Source organism: Cervus canadensis, chromosome 18 (genome assembly GCF_019320065.1).
Source record: "Cervus canadensis isolate Bull #8, Minnesota chromosome 18, ASM1932006v1, whole genome shotgun sequence".
Lineage (NCBI taxonomy): Eukaryota > Metazoa > Chordata > Mammalia > Artiodactyla > Cervidae > Cervus > Cervus canadensis.
The window spans coordinates 50,835,000-50,858,197 of record NC_057403.1 but is presented as its reverse complement, the minus strand read 5'-3'; the positions used below and the strand labels follow the sequence as shown (position 1 = coordinate 50,858,197).

Sequence of the window (23,198 nt, the reverse complement as noted above, 5' to 3'; positions counted from 1 at the left end):
TCCTTTTCTGTTTAAAAAAAATTAACCATCACTGATCAGCGAAAAAGAGATCTATGTGGCCTTCAGTAAGTCCCTGACCTGAGGGGGGTCGGGGGTGGGGGCAGTCTTTCTCTCCCCTTCCTCACTAAGGCTGCTTCAGCTCCTGGCGAGGGTGACAGAGCGTATTACACAGGACCAGGTAAGGAGGCCAGAATCTATGAGGTAAGGTCAGCATGAAGGGACTGGACAACAGGGCTTCCCAACCACGGACCCCAGCTTTTACTTCAGCAACCCCTGCAAAATGAAATCAGAACTCCAGCAACACACAGACGGGTCCTCCACTCTGCTGGTCCAGCCCATCTGGAGGCCTCCAAGCACCCCTCAGGCCCCCATCCCCGAACCCTGGCGACCAGTGGACAGAGCAGCCACCTGACCCAGACCAGAGACAAGTGGGCCCAGCCACACCCACCAGACTCAGCCCAAGATGGAGCTGGCCAGCACCCCCACACCAGTCCTGCTCTCACTGGGGTCCTGAGGACTCCAGAGTCATGGCATGGGTGGCGCTCAGAGTGCTACTCTGCTTTGGTCCATACCCAGCAGGTGGCCAAGCACCTGTGTGGTCACAAAGGTGGCCTCCAGCACTCAGCAGGGTGTGTTCTCAGAACTCCAGGACCCAGAGCCCAGCACATCCCCCTGGAGCAGGCCCTGCCCCTCAGGGAAGCACATGCAGCCACCTCTGTCCCCAGGTAGGGGCAGTGAGACTGTCATGAGACTAAGCAGGAAGCCTGGTGTGTGGTGGTCAGGTAGGTGTGTGCAGAGTTAAGCTCTGGGGAAAATAAAAAGCAGAGCAATCTGAAGCAGGTCTCAGTCCCACCAAGACTGGCACTGGGCAATGGCAGTGGGCAGGAGGATGCCCCTTCCGGACTGTCCTGGGCGCATGTTCTCAGTAGGCTGGCCCCCGGGGCAGGGGGCGGGGCTCTGGGGCACAGCTGAGGAGCCACCACTGGTGGCTCAGAACCAGGCTGCATGTCCCAGCAGGGGGCGCTGGAGGGATGTGGGCACGCACCAAGGAGCGAGCGCTGCCGGCGGCTGGCGGTGGGGGGAGGGGTGGGCGGAGAGGACTTCAGCCCACCTGCCCAGATGACTGCTCACCGGGAAAGGCAGGCAGGGTCAGTGACCAGGGCTGCAGGCGAGGTGCCCAGTACTGGCCCGAAGGACATGACGCTCCCCATTACTGGAGTCTGGTTTGCCCCATGAACAAACCAAATGGCTAAGAGAGCTGTACAGTGGGCCCCTGGGGGTCACAGTCACGCGGGGCGGGGGAGGCCTCTGCTCCAGCAGGCAGCTCATATCCTGCTGGTGAAGGGTCACTGGTCCAGCAGGACCCGTCCCCGAAGGGGCGAGGAGGGCGAGTGCTGTGCCCTGCGTTGAGCCTCTGTACACAGTCACCCCCCAGGCCTCATGCGGAGGTGATCCCAGCCCCCGGCTGCCCCCTCCTGGAGCAGCAGTCTTCCTGCGAGTGACAGGAAAGCCCTGCAGGAGGACACTGACCTGCAGATGCCCAGCATCCAAGAAGCCTGAAACCAAACAACAACACTGCACCCTGCACAAACCAGGACTGGCCAAGGTGCTCAAGCCTAAGCACGTGTCTGGGCCGGCCTGTGTCCTCTGCACCAGACCTGACGCAGAGGGTCCCTGGGAGGATGCCCATGACTCTCCTTGTGAAGGACCCCATGGAGGCTGGACCACCTTCCCGGTAACCAAGTCGTACCCCAGCTGGCACCACCAACCCCACCACCCTGCACCAGTGGCCTGCAGCCCATGAGCCTGGGTGCCTACTCAGGGCTGGGAGCCCAGGGATCACATGCTGGGGCGGGGGGGGTGCGCGCACCTGTGCAGGGGCTTGAGAAGGAAAGAGACCCCTTCCAGGCTTCTCCCTCTGCCACTTCTCCCAACTTTCTCACGTCTGTCTCATTTCTGTGCCTGTCCTTGTCCTGTGAACTGACGCAAACCCTCACACAGCAGGGCCTGCACCCCACCTCATCCTGGCAGGACCTCTGCTCCTTCCCCCGTGGCTGCATCCTGAGGGAAGCAGGACCCCTTTGTGGCGCCATGGATTCGCCCATGCCTGCCCCTGGCTCGGGGTCTGCCATCAGATGACCGGCAGGCTGGGAAGGCTCTGGCCCCTGGGCCAAGAGGAGGGGAGTGAGCTGGCCAGCAGGGGGGCCAGGTTCTTGCCTGGACCTAGCACATCCCTGTGAGCAGCTCAAGATGGAACGGACCTGGGAGCACGGGCACCACGCGGCGGTCTCCGGTCCTCCTGCACGCGCTCCCACCGCACGTGAGGGAAGACGGAACTTGCTTCTGCCTGTTTCACAGTACCCTTTGGCAACTGGGTTAACTTATGTACATCTGGCAGCCCTGAGGGTAACCCGTTTATCCTCTCATGTAAAGCTCTCCAGAGGCTGAACAGAGTGCAGGTGCCTGGGAGTCAGAGGAAGAGGGGCCGGCGGTCACACACATACGGTGGACAACATGGGAGGCCCCTGGGTCGGGGCGATGCTCTGCAGGAAACCTTCCCTACCAGCTCCCAGTCGCCCCACCATCAGTGAAGAGCCTCACCCAGCACCCCTCCCAGGCCCTCGAGAAGAACCCCCTGGAGTCAGCGCAGAGCCCAGGCTCGAGGGCGGGCAAGAGCGGTACCTGTGTCCGAGTCCTTCTGCTCTCCATTGGCCCCCGCGGTGAAGGGCAGCTTCCTCTTGGGTGCGCGCTCTCTCACCTCCTTCCCACCATCGCTGCGGTCCAGCTTCGGGGTCTTGGTTAGAGAAACCTTATCTTTGTCCTGGAAAAGAAAGTAACACCTTCAAATACCATCCCCAAATTAAAGTTTCAACGTCCTCACATCTTCAAGGACTTCCTGTGCCAGGAGAACACACCTCATATTTGGTAATGGAGCCTTCTACCCGCCAGCCATGGCACTGCCCCTGGGACAGACTCGGAGGTGAGCGAACACACCTTCAGAGAGGCTTGACCAATGGTGCCCACTGTGTGCTATAAAGCTTCCCACTGGACAGGAGCGTGTCTGCCCAAGACAGTGGGCTCCCCTTTCTGTGCATCTTTCTGCAGCCCCCTGCCTGCTCCATGCTCCAGTCAACTCTGGCCTTGCTGTAGGCCTGTGACCCTGCGGGTGGCCCCAGGGTGGGCAGCCCACCCCACTGCAGGAGCTGGCCCAGATGGTGGTCGGGTGTGGCCATCACTCCCAGCCCTGCTGGCCTCTCGGCAGGTTAAGGACCCAGAAGCCCGCATTCCAGCCCCATCCTGGGAAGTCCAGCCACGCATCTGCCTTGGTGTCACTGTCTGCAGAAGCAGAGGTGATGCCCGCCTCGCGGGAGGGGTGGAGGGCTCAGACTCCACAAGGCCCCACCCAGAAAGAGCGGCACGCAGAGCCCTGGGGGTGGGGTGGGACGGGGCGCACTCGGTGCCACCTCCGACTATGCAGTGCCTGGCTCACCGGCCCACAGGGCGCCGCACGGGCCATTGGGCTCGCGCTGACATGGAAGACAGCACTGCTGCCACCATGCAGCTCCCTTCCCCAGCGACAAGCTTTCTTTCTGGAATCCTCCCCACACACACCACCCTCGCAACACCGAGGCCTCAGGTGATCCTGGGAGGGTACACCGACGCCTGAACGCTGCACAGCCCTGTCTCCTGGGACCCCAACAGCCCTCCGGTCTCTGGAGGTAACAAGACACCCTCGGTGACCAGGGGTCCCGCCAGAGCACACCACAAGCTGCAGGGGCATCTGGAGCGTGCAAAGGGGCCAGCAGGCAAGGCCCGACACAGGCCCGCCTGTCCCCACCTGCACCCCACCCCCACCGGAGAACAGACCCACCAGCCAAGCCCCAGAATGTCCTCAGCACCTTCCCACCAAGAAAACTGGCCCAGCTGATGAATCTGGTATTTAGACAGATAATCTAAATCAAAATTTTTCAGAAATGCAAAACATCTGAAAAATCAATGTAATTCACATTAAGAAAATGAAGTACAGAAATCATGACCCTCTCAACTGCAGAAATGGCCTGAGGTCCTGACACCAACCCCCAGCACACTGTGAGAAGGGTGTCCCCACTCGACACAGGCTCCACTGCAGAAGATGGGGTGCACCCCTGAGACAGAGTTCAAGGCAAGAATACCTATAATCACCACAACTACTGAAAAATAAAACCACTTTTTAATAAGCAAAAGAATATGTGTGCACTTAAGAAAATATCCACATAGCCAGTTCACATTTGGAGAGGTGTTTGGTGACAGGAAAACACAAATTAAAACCAGGAGGTGACACCCGTGCTCCCACCAGAAAGGCCAATGGGACAGGCTAAGCAACTGGCCTTGGGCTGCTGGGGACCCTCAAAGCTTCCAACAGAGTCCACAGCACAAGCCACGTGTCACACGACTTAGTTTTTGTTCATAACAGTGAAGAAACAGCAGTCACCCAGCAAAAGGCAAATGGGTGCCTCCACTCCAGCACAGACGTGGGTGGGGGCTCCCACTCGGACAACAGCCTTGGGGGGTGGCTCCTCCAGTCAGAGCAGGGCCCCCCCCAAACCCTGATCTTCCTGAGGGATGGCAGGATTGGACACCTGAAAGAATCATGAGGAATATACAGTCCAATTCTTCAGATTGGTAAGTGGGTGAGGGAGGCTGCTGGAAAGAAAGTGGGCGGTTCCCACATGCTACAGACAACCAGGAAGTCACGCTGAAGCATGCCGTGTTAATATCAAGAGACATCAAACACACAGGAATAAACCTAACAAAAGATGCTCAAGGCCTCTATGCATATGATAAACCCCTGAGAACAGAAACAGGACTGATAAAATGGAGGCCACTTGTGTTCATCACTATTAACCCAGCAGATCTCCCAAATGCATCTTCACATTCAGAGCAGTCAAAGCCCAGCACATCAACCAGCTTTTCCAAAATGTACGTGGAAACCAAAGGTGCAAGAATAACAAGGACAATTCTGGAGAACAATGCAAGCGGACAAGTTAAATTACCAGGTACCAAGATTACACAACAGGTGGCCCTAAGCTAAAGGCCAAAGGTCCAGAGCAAAGAGCAGAAGTGAGCCCCACCTGACCGCCACAACCCAGGAGGAACAGACAGCCTTCCAGTGACAGTGACCAGGTGAACATCCACAGGAAGAAAGTAAACATTGACCCTCCTTCACAGCTCAGAACAGAACAGCCCAGATGGGTCACAGAGAGCCTGCAGATGACAGGAAAACACCTGTCTGTCTACAGACGTCACTGTCAGCATGGACTGGGTCCACCTCGACCAGGTTCTGGGGTGCAGAACTGTGCAGTCACTTTAAAAAGTGAAAATGAAGTTGCTCAGTCGTGTCCAATTCTGCGACCCCGTGGACTGTAGCCTACCAGGCTCTTCCATCCATGGGATTTCCCAGGCAAGAGTACTGGAGTGGGTTGCCATTTCCTTCTCCAGGGGATCTTCCAACCCAGGGATCGAACCCAGGTCTCCCGCATTGCAGGCAGATGCTTTGCCATCTGAGCCGCCAGAGGAGCAGTCACTTTGACCAACCAGTAAACCGTATCTGCCACTTCTGCAGAAAACCCAATGTACGTGTGTTCACATCCCAGACCTGCATCCGCACAAAGGAGGTGGAGCTGAACATCCACACAGTGGACACCACGCAGCCCCAGAGGGAGAGCCTCCTTCTTGACAGCAAGGGCCTATCCACGGGAAAGCAGCAGAAATCCCAGCCATGGATCCGCATGGCCTGTGGGTGGGGAGGCATGGTTAGAGCAGAGGCTTGAGGGGGGCAGGCGGGGGGGGGAGGGGGGGTGGCCCCCAAGGACACTGGCGGTGCTGTGAAACCTGGTCTCGATCATGATGCTCCCAGGTTCTAGAAATGATAGGTGCATTTCTGCTTCAATAAAACTTGAGTATCCAGCTGCTGACTAACAGCGTGCAGGAACACACTGCACACTGCCTCGGCTGTGGGCTTGCCTCCTCACGCCCACTCCCCACAGCTTCCTGCGCACCCTGGGAGCTCCTCCACAGACACCCCCACCCCACGGCTGGGTGCTCATTGCCCTCAAGGTCGGACCCATCCTTTCCCCCATGGAGTCTGCCGTGGGCACGTGTGGCTGTCACACAGCTATGCCCGGTGAGCACTTGGGGAGCTACGGCCCAGGTCCTGCAGAGCAGGGCAGGGTGCGGGCTGGACTGGGAGCAGAAGGGGCTCACACTCGGCACAGTCTGTTCCTTGAGGCTTTTTCTCCATTCCTTCTGTGCCCTGACAGACAAGCAGGAGTCCCCAGGCGACACCTGCCTCGCAGGTCACGGGGACCACAGGAGTCCATACAGGATGGCAAAACCCTGACCCTTCGCTGCCACCAGAAAGCCTGTCTGGGGACCCCCCTGGTGGTCCAGAAGTTAAGACTCTGCGCTTCCAGTGGAGGGGGCGCAGGCTCAACCCCTGGACAGGGAACTAAGATCCGGCAGACCACTGCCCCTGCCGCCCTTCTGGGCTTCAGCATCTGCACGTGGATCCTGAGAACCAGCGCTCCTACAGTTTCCCAGCATTCAGAGGAGCAGGGAGTCTGAGGCCTCGTCCAAGACCTGCTCAAAAACCAAGCAGCACCAAGCCACACCCAGCTTCCACATAAGCTCATCTGCACCGCCCCCTCCTCCTGGACAGGAGCCAGGGCACAGGCCACAGACCGCCTTCGCGGGTGGCCCTCCCTCAGGAAGGCTGTGAGTCTGGGATTCTGCAGACCAGCCTGGAGGGAACCCTGGGGTCACGGTGCGTGGAGCACACGGCGCACACACTGCACACCCCCGAGCCCAGGGCACCAGCACGTTAACAGGACACAAGGATGCAGGTCGACATCCCGTTCCCTGTTCACACTGGGTTGAGCAAAACTGGGAGTGCAGCTGCCCAGCAGCATCTCGGTTAGGACCACTCACATGGCCACTGTCACATTTGGTCTGCCCGCAGCTGAGGTCAGAACCCAGGGTCATGGGGTCTCTCAGACAGGCACCAGCTTCTGTCCATGGACCCAGTGCTGAAAGCACTCTGCTGTCAAACACATCCTCCAGAGGAAGCTGGTGCTGTCGTCCACAGCCACCCAGACCACAGCAGCTCCTCCCTTGCTGGCCCCAGAGCGGGCCCGACACCAGCACCGGGCAAAGGAGGGCAGAGGGACAAGCAGAGCAGCCTGGGCAGGCAGGCAGGCGACACCCAGGTCTAACCCCGCACGGACGCGGGAGCTCACCTTTTTCCCGGGCTGCTTCTCCACCATGTCGCTGCTCAGGGAACGCTCTTCCTGCTGTGGGGTTCTAGAACACCCACCCTTGGGCATCGTTTCTCCTCACTGGGCCTTCATTCACGCCGCCATCGCTTCATCATCAACCGTCTGCTTCAAAACAGAGGACATGGGATTAAGGTTCGGTGACCCCACAGGAAACCCAGGCACCTCCAGTCAGCATCACACGATGCACTGGTGCAGTGACTTTTCTGAAGGGGTCCCCTCCCACGTCAGGGTCCAGGACAGGGCTTCTCCTGAAGCACCACCCAGTGGTCAGCTCCGGCAGGGCACTGTCTACACCCCACGAAAGAGAACACAGCAGGGCCTTGGGGTTCACGTGGGAGTCCAGCTACCAGGCAACTAGAGACCCCCCTGCATCCCACGGAGTTCGTCAGTCCCACCCACCACCCTCCCCAGAAACCCAGCGGAGGCTCTGCCCGACTCGATGTCTCACTACCGTGTGCTGCTCCCTGACCGCCCGGCACGCACCAGCCTCTCTCTGCACCTGTTCCTGAGTCTCTTCTGCCTGCGGCCGCACTGACCCAACCCAACCCGAGCCTGCCCGGCGTGGACAGTGCTGCACATCCCGTCCGTCACATCCAGGCTGTTCACTGTGTTTGGCAGAAGGAACAGGGAAAGCATGTCTGCTCTGTCTTCCTGGCAGTGCCCTCCTCAGACCTCATCCTCACAGTCAGAGAGAGCATGTCACACCAACCAGATCACACCCCCAGGGCCTGCCTTGCTGGACGAGGGTCTCTGCACACAGCTCACCAGAATTAGAATCAGCCTCTGCTCTGAACAGCTTTGCAGACATACCATTCGGAAGCATCTGGAGTGGGAGCTCCAACCTGCCCTTCACCAGCCTCCCAAGAACCTGTCTTCTTTCTCCATGTCAACTGATACGAGTTCACAAAGGACCCCTGGCATGTAGCTGGCTGACACAATCTAGTGGCACAGCACCGCACGGGGGCCCAGGTTTGCCTCCGCACATCCCAGGGCTGAGGCCGGAAATGACATTTCCTGTCTATAACTGAAACTGGGAATTCCAAGCTTTCTTCCATTTTCCTACTACAAAACTGGACCATCTCAGCCTGAACTGTGGCATCTCAGAACCTGACTCAGGACAGCGGCTGAAGTTCCATACTACCTGGGAACTCATCAGTAATGTTTCCATAAAAACTTAAAAGATTATGCAGAAGATAAATTTAAAAAAAACTGCCTACTCTCAAGATGAAGATGAGAAAAATTGAGCTGAGGAGCCCTGGGACACTCGCCCCTCTTGCTCCAAGACGTGGGCACCTCTGAGTGTGTATGGCCACCTCAGAGATCCGTGAGTTCTGGACCCTGATCTCATGGTGTCCAGACCAGGAGGGCATGCAGAGGGCCAGTCCACACTTTCAAAACTCGTCTTAGTACATGCCCTGTGGATCTGAGCTGCACAAAGCCAGGCCACTCTTCATTAATCTTGTTTCCTTTTGTAAAATAGTTACTTTTCAGTAAAGGTCTACTGTGGCGAACCCTCAGGCATGTGAGGATTCAGGCCCAGCCGCTGAGCACCTGTGTAGTGACCCCGGGCACAGGGAGGAGCAGGAGGACTTGCTGTCGGGAGCACGGTCAGGAAACCCCCAGTGTCCCCTGTGCAGAAGCCCACGTTGGCAGGAGTAAAGTAGGGAAAAATCTTGTAGAAAGAAAGAAAGGAACCCTGCTAATAAACCTAACAAGGAAAGTAGAGAACCTCACGTTCCATAAATAAATATTAATTTAAAAAATTAATGTCACAGTTTTAAAGAGCTGAAGAACAGTGCTGAGACAGCCTGACGCTGACACGGACCCCCCACAGGCTGAGCCTGTGTGCAGATGAGCTGCATTCCCACTGAGGACTGTGCCGCTGGCAGAGTCCACGTGCAGAAACGACAGTGATCCCCACCCTGCCCCCCACAGAACCCACAGACCAGCACAAACAGGCCACTGGACGACAGACAGAGAACGTCTCCGCAGCCTCAAGGTAAAGAAGACACCTGCACAGCCAGAACACTGACCATGATGGCCAAGTCTGCAAATTCTGACACCTGGAAAGCAGCACGTTTTGTTCATTAAAGGTCACCGTCCCACAGGAGAAGAGGGAGCTTCCTACACACGCACCTGCCAGCAAGCCCTTTAGGCAGCCTCTGCAGAGAGCACCCACAAACCAGCAAGCCAGAGAGTGGACGTCCACTGCAACATGGACACGAGACTTAAATAGGCCCTTCACAAGAGAAGAAATCCAGATGAGAAATGCAAACAAAAACCAAAACAAGATACAGAGCATCAGCAAGAACGCAGAGCAGAGGAACCGACGGCCTGAGGGCGCGCAGGCAGAGCCACGCACACAGCCCCACACACGGGCCCAGGCGGCCCCAGGGGCAGCTGAGTCACACAGGTCCAGCCACGTCACAATCACAGGAAAAAGGGCACACTGTCTGTCTGCCTAACTGAGGCGACAGGACGACTAACACGTCACGTGGTGATCGCCGTAAAAGTGTGGAGGGGAGTCACGCCCGAGAGTGTGACAGGAGTTTTCTACACAAAGGCCACACCCATGTGCACTTTGTGAGAATGAGATTCTACATTTTTATCAATACTTCGCAGCCGTTTAGATGTTATACGTTACATTTCACAGTAATAAAGTTTAAAATGCTGGTTATGGACAGACTGCACCCTAGGAGGTGATTAGAAAGTCGGGGGCTGGTTGCCAGGCTCTGTTCCAGGACCATCTCCCTTTCGGGGGCCCCATGCCTCGTACAGAAAGGCAGGTCACTGGACACGGGGCAGCAGCTCCGGGCTCCCCGGCTGCAGGGAGACCCTCCCCTTGCACAGAGCACACGACAAGCACTGTAACTGTGGCCAGAATGGGAACGAAAACTTCATCAATTAAAGGTGAACACACAGCTAGGAAGATGGGGGGAAGGGGCTGGAAACACAGGAGGAAAAACAGCCATCTTACACAGAAGGGACCAAGATGCACAGGAAATGCAGAAGACAGGGACAGGCTGGCCTGAGAACTCAGGTGACCAAGAGCACAGGGGGCAAGTCCACACACCTCCACAGCTGATCCACAGAGAAAGAAAGGGAGAGAGATGACCAAGAGACAAAAGCACAAGCCAGAGGAAGACCAGACCGAAGACCCAGAGGAGGACAGCTCTGGGGACAGACAGGACAGTGACCCCGCGACCCTGCAGCAGGACCCCGGGCGACCCTGCAGCACTGCCAAAAGCTGGGGACACAAAGCCCACCCACTAGGCGGCTGCAGGACAAATGGGGAGAAGAGCCAGCACCAGGTCTAGAGTGACCCCCGCAGGGTCACCACGTGGAGGCGGCGACCGGAGAGGTTGGGCAGCAACACTGATGTTAGAAACCTCCAAACCTGGTCCAGTGCTTGAAAACTAATCAACACAACCCACCACATCAACAGGTCAGGGAAGAAGAATCCTAACGACTGATGCAGAAAAGTATCTGGCATTCAAAGACCCTCGGCACCACAGGGCCCAGGAACCCCTCAGAGAGGAGGGGAGTGGACAGCACCATCAGCCAGCATCGCCCTGACAGTGAGACAGGACACGCCTCCCTCCCACTCCTGCTTCTGGACATCATCCTTGAAGCACCAGTCAGCGAATGAGGAAGAAAAGGGGGGAAAGAGACAAACGGATTGGGACAGAAAAATAAAACATTCTACTTGATAATGACATGACTGTCTATCTAAAGAATTGCAAGGAATCAACCAAAAACTCCTAGATACAGTGAGCTCAAAGAGGTTGCAAAATAGCAGATCAACACACAAAAATCCACCCTATGTCTACAAACTAGCAAGAACATGTAAAAACAACAAAAACACAGTATCATTAACAAGTGCTCCAAATAATAATGGAATACTCACGTATACATCTTAAAAAAAAAAAAAAACAAAACTATAAAAACCTGTACAAATTTTAGGAAAAACAGTAGGAGAAATCTTCGAGACCTCAGGTAGGCAGCATTCTTAGACATGACACCAGCAGTGCCATTCATTCAAAAAGGGAAACACTGGTCCTCTGCATCTCAACCAAACTGAAAGCCGCTCAGTGAAGACCTGATTTACAGGATGAAGAGACAAACTGCACACCACAAGTCAGAAAAACGAAAACATCCAAACAGAAAATGGACAAAAGACACAAACAGACTTTTCACCAAAGGAGAAACATGAGCATGAGAGGGACTCTGGGGCCGTGCCCTGAGATGCAGCTCACCTCCTGCGGGCTTCCTGACCATACTTAGTCCCACTATTGCTTCAGCATGTTCAACAGTCATGTTTTAGAAAGTGGAATAACACACAACACATAGTACCAGGAGGCATCACACTCACATCTCATGAAAGTCACCTGTGAACATGTTTCCAGGGTATGTTAAAGGCAAAGACAGAAACAGACTGTTTTCCTCACAATGAGAAGCTGTCAGGACACTTCAGAAACACTGGCCTAAGTGGGTAAGGACAGAAATCTGTTGCTTTTCTATACACTAATAATGAACTGTCAGAAAGAAAAAAATCCCATTTTGAATGGCAGGAAAGAATAAAATACCTAGGAATACACTTATCTACAGAGATGAAAGATCTACACTGTAAAAACTACAAAACATTGATGAAGGAAATGTGAAGGTGACATTAAAAAATGGAAAGATATCTTGTGCTCTTTAGTTGGACAAACTAATACTGTTAAGATGACCAGATTACCCAAAGAAATCTACCAATTTAACACAATCTCTATCATAATATCTATGACATTTTCCACAGAACTAAAACAAATAACCCTAAAATTTACACAGAACCACAAATTTTGCCAAACTGCCAAAGCAGTCTTTTTTTTAAAGGCTGCTTTGTGTGGCCTGCAGGAGCATGGTTCTCCAACCAGGGATCACACATGTGCCCCTTGTCTCGGGAGCACAGAACCTTAACCACTGGATGGTGAGGGAGTTACTGCCAAACCAGCCCTAAGGGGAAGGAACAAAGCTGGAGGAATCATGCTCCCTGACTTGAGACTAGACTATGGAGCTCCGAAAGTCAGAACAGTATGGTGCTGACAGACAGACAGACATTTAGGTCACAGATCAATGTAACAGGACAGAGACCCAAAAATGGCAAATCAATCTATGACGAAGAATACACATGGAGAAAAGACAGTCTCTTCAATAAGTGGTCCTGGGAAAAGTGGTAAAAGATTAAAGATTAGAACATTTCCCCACACCATATACAAAAATAAATTAAAATGGATTAAACACCTAAATGTAAGACTGCAAACCATACAACTCCTAGAAGAAAACACAGGCAGAACTTTCTCTGACGTAAGTCGTAGCAATGTTTTTTTGGATCCATCTCTAAAGGCAAAAGAAATAAAAGCAAAAATAAAGGGTATCTTCAGAAAACTAAGATCATGGCATCTGGTCCCATCACCTCAGGGGAAATAGATGGGCAGACAGTGGAAACAGTGTCAGACTTTATTTTTTTGGGCTCCAAAATCACTGCAGATGGTGACTGCAGCCAAGAAATTAAAAGATGCTTACTTCTTGGAAAGTTATGACCAACCTAGATAGCATATTAAAAAGCAGAGACATTACTTTGCCAACAAAGGTCCGTCTAGTCAAGGCTATGGTTTTTCCAGTGGTCATGTATGGATGAGAGAGTTGGACTGTGAAGAAAGCTGAGCGCCCAAAAATTGATGCTTTTGAACTATGGTGTTGGAGAACACTCTTTAGAGTCCCTTGGACTGCAAGGAGATCCAACCAGTCCATCCCGAAGGAGCTAAGTCCTGGGTGTTCACTGGAAGGACTGATGCTGAAGCTGAAACTCCAATACTTTGGCCACCTCATGCAAAGAGTTGACTCATTGGAAAAGACCCTGATGCTGGGAGGGATTGGGGGAAAGAGGAGAAGGGGACAACAGACGATGAGATGGCTGGATGGCATCACTGACTCGATGGGCATGAGTTTGAGTAAACTCCAGGAGTTTGTGATGGACAGGGAGGCCTGGCATGCTGCGATTCATGGGGTCGCAAAGAGTCAGACACGACAGAGCAACTGAACTGAAGTAAATTTTAAACTTTTGCACAACAGAAGAAATCATAAAAAGGACAACTTACTGAGTGGAAGAAAACACCTGCAGATGATATAACCAAAAGGGGTTAATATCCAAATGATATAAACATGAATCTCCTGGCAGTCCAGTGGTTAGGACTCCACATTTTCACTGCTAAGGGAATAGGTTCAGTCCCTGGTAGAGGAATTAAGATCCCACAAGCCTCATGCTGTGGCCATATGTGTGTGTGTGTATATATATATATAGATATATGTATATTACATGTAAATATATATACAACATATAAAGAATTTAGACACTGAAAACATTTTAAAAAAAAATCGGAAAATCGGCAAGAGACCTGAATAGACATTCTTCCAAAGAAGACACATAGACGACCAGCAGGCACATGAGAAGATGCTTCACGCTGCTAATGATGAGAGAATGTAAATGAAAACCACAGTGTGGTATCACTTCACACTGTTCAGAATGGCCGTCATTAAAGCATACAAATAACAAACACTGGAGAGAATGTGGAGAAAAGAGAGCCCTCCTGCACTGTTGGTGGGAATGTGGACTGGTGTGGCCACTGTGGAGAATAGTATGAGGTTCCTTAAAAAACTAAAGACAGAACTATCATATGACCCAGCAATTCCACTCTGGAATATGTCTGGAAAAAAACAAAAATACTAATTCAAGATGATACATGCACCCCAATGTTCACAGCAGCACTAGTCAGAATAGCCAAGACTTAGAAACAACCTAAATGGCCATCTACAGATGAATGGATAAAGAAGATGTGATGTGTATACACGCACACGCACACACACAATGGACTATTACTCAGCCATAAAAAATGAAATTTTGCAGCAACATAGATGGATTTGGAGAGCATTACGCTAAGCCCAGTAGGTCAGACAGGCAAAGACACACACTGCATGATAACACTTCTGTATGGAATCTAAAACATACAACAGACTGGTGACTAGACTCAAAGATGTCGAGGACAAACCAGCGGTCGGTCACCAGCAAGCAGATGTAAGGCAGAGGGGCAGGAGAGAGGTGTGGACTTAACAGATACAAACTCCTGTGTATAATAGAAATAAGCTGCAAGGATACACTCCATAGCACAGGGAATTATAGACAGTATGTTACAGTAACTGTATTGGAGTCTAATCTATAAAAACACTGAATCACTATCTTGTATACCTGAAACATACATAACAATATGGCAAATCAAGTACACTTCAATGAAGGAAAACAAAGAACCTTAGTTTTGTGACTGGGCAGGAGGGTCTGTGCTGGAGACCCCAGGACCCAGTGACCTCACGGCGGCTTACCCAGGCCCCCAGCCACCCCAGGTTGTCACATGCAGACCGTGGGCAGCAAGACCCAAGTCAGTGGGAGGCTGGACACTGCCTCTGCTGTGATCACTTGATCACAACATGGACATGCTCCACCCCCCTCCATGATACCCTTGGGTAGATCTTTCATCAGTTTCTAAATTAAGACGTGATGGCAGCTTCACAGGAAACTCGACACTCTTCCAGCCAGTTGGTTCGAAAAAGCCTTAATTGTGACTTTGACGATGGGTTTCCAGCCACATGACCAGGCAGCCAGGTGGCTTGAGGACTCAGCACCACAATCCTCAAGCGTGGGCAAGGCCCCGGGTCGAGATGAAGACACTGCCTCCACCAACCTAGAGCAGCCTGGCTGAACACACACACACACACACACACACACATGAACACACAACCTTACAGTCTGGGCCACCAGCCCCGTGTGAAAGTGCTAACACGTCCCCTGTCCTGGCACTTTCCCACAAGGCTCAGATAACAGCCATCACCACTGTGGGAACCAGGCCCCCAGGAGCCCCGAGGCACCCGGCCTACACAAGGTGCCTTCTGAGGAAGAGGAGGGGCTGCCTGCCCAGAGCTGGGCCCTCAGGGGGCCCTCCCACTCTGCATGGCCCTCAATACCTCCCTGTGCCCCCAGGATGGCCTACGCCGCTGGACAAACCAAAGGACAGCTGACAGAAGAGTTCTGTACAAGCCTAACATCCTGGACATAAAGGGACGTCTCCCCAGTCAGGAAACTAGGCAGAGGGACTGACACAGGGCAGAGCACCGAGGCGGGAGGCGCTGGCCCAGCCGCGTGTGGCCGGCGCGTGGGGACCACAGCTGCCCGCTGCCGACGGGGGTGCCGTCCGGGCAAGCCCAGGAGGACAATGTGCTGTCTGCCCCTCCTCCTCCGGGGGACCCAGCGCCCACGCACAGGTGACCGAGCAGGGGTCTCTCCGGGGGTCTGGTCCTACAGCCCACGTGCCCCACGGTGCATTCCCACAGCGCGTCCTCACTGAGGACACGCATCACCCAGTCCCCCACTCTTCTAGAACTGGTTTTTAAAAAGGCCGTTCACCAGCCTTGGGGCCGACAGGCACCTCATCCCCAATGGTCAGCATGGCTGTTAGCTTGAGACCCGCATAGTTCCCAGTGCCCAGCGCCCTACAAGGGCTGCCGGGAGCGGGACGTGCGCCCTCCTCTACCGCTGTGGCCTTGACCCAGAGGGACCGCAGATTTTGCCCTTCCTTCCTTCTTTATCACCACCTTCCCCCTCCTAAGATGTATTTAACAAAATGTTGTTTTTGTGTTAAAATGTTGAATATAAGCATCCCAGTGGACTTTACTGGAAAAAAAAAAAAAAAAAAAAGGCCGTTCACGTCAGCCTGCTGGGCCATGTGCTCTGACAGTGTGCTCGCCCCGTGTGGCCGGCAGCGCCTCAGCTGGTTGTCTGCTAGGCCTGTGTGAACTTGGGAGAATTTTAGGGGAAGACTGCAGGTTGGCCTCTGGGCAAGTCTGGGAGGGTGCCTTGCTTTTTGGTAGCCTTTTTCTACAAAACACTTTGTGTTTTAGGAAGCAGAATGTACCTGGATGCAGTGTTTCCAGCACAGGTAGGTCCCGTCCAGGCTGCTGTGAGTCTGGCAGCAGTGACCCCTCTGACAGATGGCTGGGCCAGGGTGGCCTTGGCCCCGGGAAAACCTCAGCAGCACATGACAGGGGCAGCAGCCTCAGCAGTGCCCAGCTTGGACAGGTAGACGTGCAGGGCTGCAGGCGTGTCATCGTGGGCCCCAGCGGAGGACGCGTCGGGGGGTGCTCACACCTGTCCGGTGACATAGTGAGAGACGGTGATGCTGCTGCACTAGGAGGCACTCACAGCTGCATTCCGCGTGTCTCACGGCAGAGGAGCCTTGGAGACCAGTTCACTGGGTCTGGGCTCCCGCTGCAGGCTGAGAGCAAAAGCAAGAGGAGGAAGCTTCTTGGCAGGTTTGTCCATGTCACAGGACAGACATGAGCACCCACCTTGCGGTGGGCAGTGCCCCTAGACGCGTCCTCTGCTGGGCCCCATGACGACACCCCTGTACCCTGCACGTCTGTTTGTCCAAGCCAGGCACCGTCAAGGCTGCTGCCCCCGTCACATGCTGCTGAGGTTTTCCTGGGACCAAGGCCACCCTGGCCCAGCCATCTGTCAGACAGGACACTGCTGCCAGACTCATGGTAGCCTGGAAGGGACCTATCTGTGCTGGAAACACTGTGTCCACACGCTCTGCTTCCTAAAACAGAAAGCTTTTTGTAGAAATAGAAAAATGGGGAAGCTGTAACAGTGGTCAAATCTCATGTCTTTTTCAAGATGGAAGAAGAAACTGAGTTACCCTAACTTTACCAAGTGGTCATTATTGGGTTTATTTTATGCTTTTTGTAAAGGAAATAATCCCTTTTCATTGATTGTGACTTTTGTCCTTTGGGAAGCGGGGATGACTCCGAAGTTCTGATGACTTCAGTGTGCTTCCCTAATTTAAAGCCATGTTGAGGGGCTCCATCCCCAATTCCTTGGTCAAGTTGAATTAACCCCAAGCTGGAGCACTGGAAACTGTTCTTTGCAAATATTACTGTTACCATTTAGAAATATGTACACTACCTAAGTTTTCTTTTGAGAAAAACTATCCACCTATAAAAAAGAAAAATTGCCTTGATAAAAACAGTTCTGGTTTGACTAATTATTTTGTTTCTTTAAGTGATGAGTGTATGCAAGGTGGACCCTTGATGAGCCAACATTGCACTGTGGATACATATCTATGTTTACGCGCTGTTAGAACAGAAGGCGCTGTATATAGAAATGTTGCTTTGAAGCAATATTTGCAAAACACGCAAACTTCTGTATCTGTATTTGGAAAAATAAAACAGGTTTTTGTTGCTAAAAAAAAAAAAAAAAAGAAAAAGGCTACCAAAAAAAACGATCATCTCTGCTTTCCTTACATTTAAATAATCGGCTGGTAATTTCCCTCTTTTAATAGGAAGGTTTGCCAGGGGGATACATGGAACAAAACAAGCCTAATGAGTTAACAAATAAATCATCCAGAAATAAACCCATAATGAAGCTGCCTCTTTTGCCCCAAAAGTCACCATCAGCCAGCCTTGGGGATGAGGGACCAGCGAGGGACGCAGTGTCCTCAGCTCCCGATGTGTCACCGTGGAACCTGAGCAAGGAGACATCGGCTGACCTCTCAGAGCAACTGCACTGGCCGGGACCTTCTAAACACAGGTCTAGCACCACAGACAGGAGCTGTACGTGCACACCCCAGCCTCAAGCCCTGCTCGTGGTGACCCTGTGCCTTTGTGACACTGGGGGTGTGGCCTATGCCTCCCCCAGGGGCCTGGGGGCGGTTCCCGGGCACTGGCACCACTCACTCAGAGCGGAACATGCGCTGACCATGGCAGACGCTCGCCCAGATTCATCTCCCTGGAGAGCCGGCTTTGGCAAAACCCAAGAGAAAGCCACTCCTGGGTGGGGCAGCTGAGCTCACAGAGAAAGAGAGTGATTGTCCCTCAGTGAGAGGGCACTGGGAATGCAGGGAAAGTGCATTAGCCCCAACAGCCCACTTTCTGTGGGAGGGGGGCCACGTGCACGATGGCTGCAAACTGCAAACAAAGCGTGTCCACAACTCAGTGAGCGGCTGGGAGCACCCGGCACATGGAGCATCCACAGTGGACCCCGCAGGTCATGAAGAGCTGTCTCGACGGGTTGAGTCCCAGGTGAGCACACTTATGCTGCACACCTAAAACTTGTGTGTTTACAAGAGAAAAGCTCCACGTTTCCCTCCAGGAGACACTGGAATGGGCTGAATGGCAGACCCAAAGGTCTCTCCACCCGGCACTTGTAAGCGCGACCTGACTGGGCAAGAGGGAACCGAGTGAGGGTCTCAAGGGCTCTGAGCAGACCCTCCCCCCAGCACAGGTGTCCTGGTGAGAGAAAGGGGATGGTGCCGTGGCCACAACCCAGGGATCTGGGGATGGCCGGGGCCTCTGCCAGGCTTGGCGAGGGGCGTCCCACCAGCACCCCCACCCTTAAGTCTGGCCTTCAGAACTGAGGACGTGCTGTGCCGCCCCTGCTGCCTGCTGCCTGGTGCCTTACTGTGGCCCTAGGGACTGACACAACATCTGTGCAAGAGCAACCGGCCGGCCGCTCGCTCCCCAGGCTTCTCCCCGCGTCCTGGCACTGCGGCCCCTCAGACCCCTGGCTTCAGGGTCACCTCCACCTGAGGAAGGCCCCAGGCCTGGCTCTCTGGCTGCTCCCCTCGCCCAGGGAAAGGGACTCTGACCGTGGCTAGTCCAAGCCAGGGAGTGGTCATCACAGAACCTGGGGTTTGTTCACAGCAAATTAACAACATTCTCAGTTTAGCCCAAAGCTTCAAGAAGCTGGTCATTTGAAAAGACCCTGATGCTGGAAATGACTGAAGGCAGGAGGAAAAGGGGGCGACAGAGGATGAGATGGTTGGATGGCATCACCAACATAAGGGACATGAGTTTGAGTAAACTCGGGGAGCTGGTGAAGGACAGGGAAGCCCGGCATGCTGCAGTCCATGGGGTCGCAAAGAGTCAGACACAACTAAGCGACTGAACTGAACTGAAGAGGCTGGTGGGCACTTACTGCTCCCTCCCTGGAGAAAACGGACGGCTGGGAGGGGACCCAGCAGGGACTGCTGACAGCCCTCCCATTGCCAGTGCACGCTTCCCTCCCCACCAGACCCTCCCTGGGGTCACCAGCACGTCAACACCTGTAAATAGTGGTCCTAGTACCTCTTAGGTGTCAAAGCCTGAGGTATTTCCCCCGGCCCTATAAGAAAAAGACGGTTAATCCTGTGCCAGCCCAAGGCTCTGACAGACACTGAAGGGCAGGTCACAGCTGCTCTGAGGTCTGAGACGGAAAGGCAGAGACCGCTGGGTAAGAAAGCAGCAGTTATAAAGATAGCAGGATCTCGTTTTTGCTAAAATCCAACAGGTAATAATAAAATATAATTAATTCACAAAGCAAGAATCCAGAAAAGCAAGTAACACAGGGATCCCAGCGGGAATGTGTTTCTGATCTTATTTGTATTTTATAATCTTCCACTATGCACATACAGTGCCTCTGTCATCCCGTTAACAGAATGAAGCTGATGGAACTGCAAACTGCCTCCATAAACCTCATTTAAGATTCTGTGTTTTACTTATCATTTTACCTGCATAATATGGAGAAACTCTACAGGGTTGGCCCTAGGACAGTTATTTCACAGGCACTGTGGGAATGAGTGTCCCAAGTGAGCAAGTGAGAAGCTCAGAGAGTCCAGAGTAGAACCATGTCCCACCCAGAAACCCTTCCAGGCCAGGAAGCTGGAGGCTTCAAGGGGACTCTGCCTGTCACAAGTCCCATTCAGGTAAGACAGGGACAGGAGGTGAGGTCTAAGCACTGCAGTGAGAGCTGGAACTGGGTCATGAAGGGACCTGGGGGCTCCTCTGGACACAAGCCAGGGTGTGCCAAATGGCCAGCTTAGTTCAAACCGTAGCACCTGCCAATTAAAAACAAAACACAGGTACTTCCTTGGTGGGCCAGCAACTCCGCGCTCCCTATGCAGGAGGCTGGGGTTCAGTCCCTGGTCAGGGAACCAGATCCCACATGCTGCAACTAAAACTTCCTTCAAGCTGCAACTAAGACCTGGTGCAACCAAAGGAATGAATAAATAAATATTAAAAAAAAAAAAAGATCACAAAAAACCTAAGAAACTTTAAAAAAATTACAGGCTGGGTGAGCCAGTCAACAGCAGCAACTGAGGTCAATTCTGCATCCTCAAAGCCCACAGCACCACTGTCTGACGCACATGTTCAGAGTGTTGAGGTTTAGTTCTTTTCCAAACCATTCCAGGAATCTGGAGGGCTGTAAACATGTTTAAATCCAGTTGGTTCCTTTTGTGATTTCCTCACAGGAAGGATTATCTACCCTTGTCATCTTACAATAAAGTAGCAATGCAGAAGCAAACAGAAAAGTATGAGGAGTAATTAAAGAAACACTGATGCATCCATCGTCTGTTCATTTTGCCATATTTGGTCTGGAATGTATTATATAAAATAATACATGCGTAGCTGCAGCCCCGATGAATCCTGCTGTTTCCTCCTCTCTGAAGATTCTGGATTCCGAGGCTAATCCTCACCATACACGTCTCCACACCCGTGCTACACACAGTGTGTACACTGTCAGCCTCTACACACGACACGTGGTTTTCTTACAGGAAACACGCTGCGCAGATTCTCATACACCTCTGCCCTCCAGAATGCTCTGGGGATTCATCCAGGGTTCTGTTAAATGTAGTTCTACTTTATTATGACTGCAGTGTGGTGTTTATTTTCTCTTGTTGACTGGCATTTGTGTTGTTTCAACTCTGGCAATACAAACAGTGCTACAGTGAACACCTGTCTACACTTCTGTACCCGTATACCGAAAAGTTTAAGGCTTACCACTAGAAATCAGACTACAGGAAACTAAGTCCTTGTAAAAACCTGATGCAGGACTTACCTGGTAGCTCCGTGGTAAAGAATTTGCCTGCCAGTGCAGGCGACACGGGTTCGATCCCTGATCCAGGAAGACCCCACATGGCGCCTGGTAGTTACCAAACTAAGCCCATGTGCCACAACTACTAAGCCTATGCTCTAGAGCCCGGGAGTCACAACTACTGAAGCCCGCAAGCCCTAAAGCCTGTGCTCCACAATGTAAGAAGTCACTGCAATGAGAAGGCTGAGCACTGCAACTTAGCCCCCACTCATCACAACTAAAGAAAAGTCCGTGCAGCAACCACGACCCAGCACAGTTAATGAATTTTTTTAAAAAACCTGATGCAGCTTCACACTGGCACAGTCACACCACTCTCTGTCACTTCTGCTGGTGGCGTATGTCTTCAGTTGTAAAACTATCAAGAGATCTTGACTGAGAAAGGGGAAAAGGAACTCTGCATGTAAGAGAGTCTTCTGTGGAATAAGACCAGGTTCTACCCAAAGTCACTAATCAGGAACTTTCATCTAAACAGAAAGTGAATTTGAAGTTCTGAGACAAAATTCAAGGGCAGCAGAGGTGACAGCACAAGGGTCAGGGGAGCCCTGAGGCCCCAGAAACTATGAAAGAACAGAGAGAGTCCATTCCCAGCTTTACCCCAATCCTCAGAGGGGTCAGGACCCAAACAAGGTTGATGGTTTTCTGTTCCTGAAAGTGCACAGCGAACTGGCAGGTGAATAGAAGGCCCCGAATGAAACACAAGTATACTTGTGCAAACAACCTTCAGAGAGATGGAATGGAGGGCACCGCTATAATATACATGACTTCAGGCTCCTTTAACCCAGGGGAAAAACCTGTAAATCATAATCCAGGTCATGACTAACGTTGCTTATATGCAATATTTTTAAATGTTTAAATGGCTATTTCCACTGACAAACACATGAAGCCCAAGTCACTTGTGTGTTTCTAAGAAGGTCGGCTGAAAACAACCAGAGGCAACGTGGGTCCCCTTCTCTCCATGGGAAATGTATCACAGGATTTTTTTTTTAAGTTACCAGGGAAAGCAGTCAAGCCATCAAGCTACAAGGGGGCAGCCTGTGGACCTCTTAGTGGACAGACCCCGCCAGGCAGCCCCTCCCAGCAGGACTGTGTGGGCAATGAGATGAGGCTCGTCACCTTGGCAACAGCTCTAAACATATGTGCGGTGACACCAGATGATTCCTGAAAGCTGTAAATAGAGGATAATGTCACAAAAATCCCAGATTAAAGGAGCACCCATCCCCTCCCCTTATTACCCTGTCCACAGTTTAAATCCCACTGGTACCAGTGAAAGCAATTCCATGTATGCAAACGTGTTTCCAATCCCCAAACACTGCAAAATTATATACCTGCAGAAGCAAAGTAAGGCCCCTGGATGAACCATGTTTGTGCAAACTCGTGTACGGACATCAAGTGGCCACGAGACGGCAGCCTCGTGGCACAGGGCGAGAGCCACCTCAGAGGCGTCTAGTCTTCCTTCCCACACATCACCTGAGCCTCCCCAGGCCTGTGGGTCCAAGGTTCCCAGGACTGGCTCCCCATCCGGCTTCACAGGCAACCAGGAAGTCCCAGGAGAGAGGGAGGGTGGCAGCCACAGCCTGAGGAGCCAGCCTGAGGGAGGGCCCAGCCAGACTGTCTAAGGTTCGAGCCTCAGAACCCAGTTCCAACTTCATTTGGAAAACAGAGTCCATTTCATCTTTGGAGAGTTTGAGACCTTGGAGCCAAACGATTCAGTCCAGGATAAACCAGCAGTATAAATAGGGGAGCTCCTGACAGGCTTGCAGAGAGATGGCCCAACATGAACCAAACAGCACAGAAGGGAAGCAGGCGTGCCCTGGCGCGACTCCAGCACCGTCTCCGTGCATCGGAAGCGTCTGCCCTGTCCCCTTCGGTCTTCCAGTCTGTGATGTGGA

The 23,198-nt window shown here is 52.7% G+C and overlaps 1 protein-coding gene across 5 annotated transcripts in view; it reads right to left on the bottom strand.

The window, feature by feature from the left end:
* The window catches only part of ANKRD11 (ankyrin repeat domain 11), a 120,320-nt gene that overhangs the window by 19,988 nt on the left and 77,134 nt on the right, over positions 1-23,198 (bottom strand). For 4 of the 5 annotated variants that reach the window (XM_043437585.1, XM_043437586.1, XM_043437582.1 and 1 more), the window contains 2 exons: positions 7,275-7,415; positions 2,683-2,821 (listed from right to left, as the gene is read on the bottom strand). In XM_043437585.1, the coding sequence (XP_043293520.1) occupies positions 2,683-2,821; positions 7,275-7,361 (226 nt within the window). In that variant the 5' untranslated portion in view covers positions 7,362-7,415. Of the gene's footprint in view, positions 1-2,682; positions 2,822-7,274; positions 7,419-23,198 lie in introns of all 5 variants that reach the window. The other variant, XM_043437583.1, reaches the window with a different exon arrangement.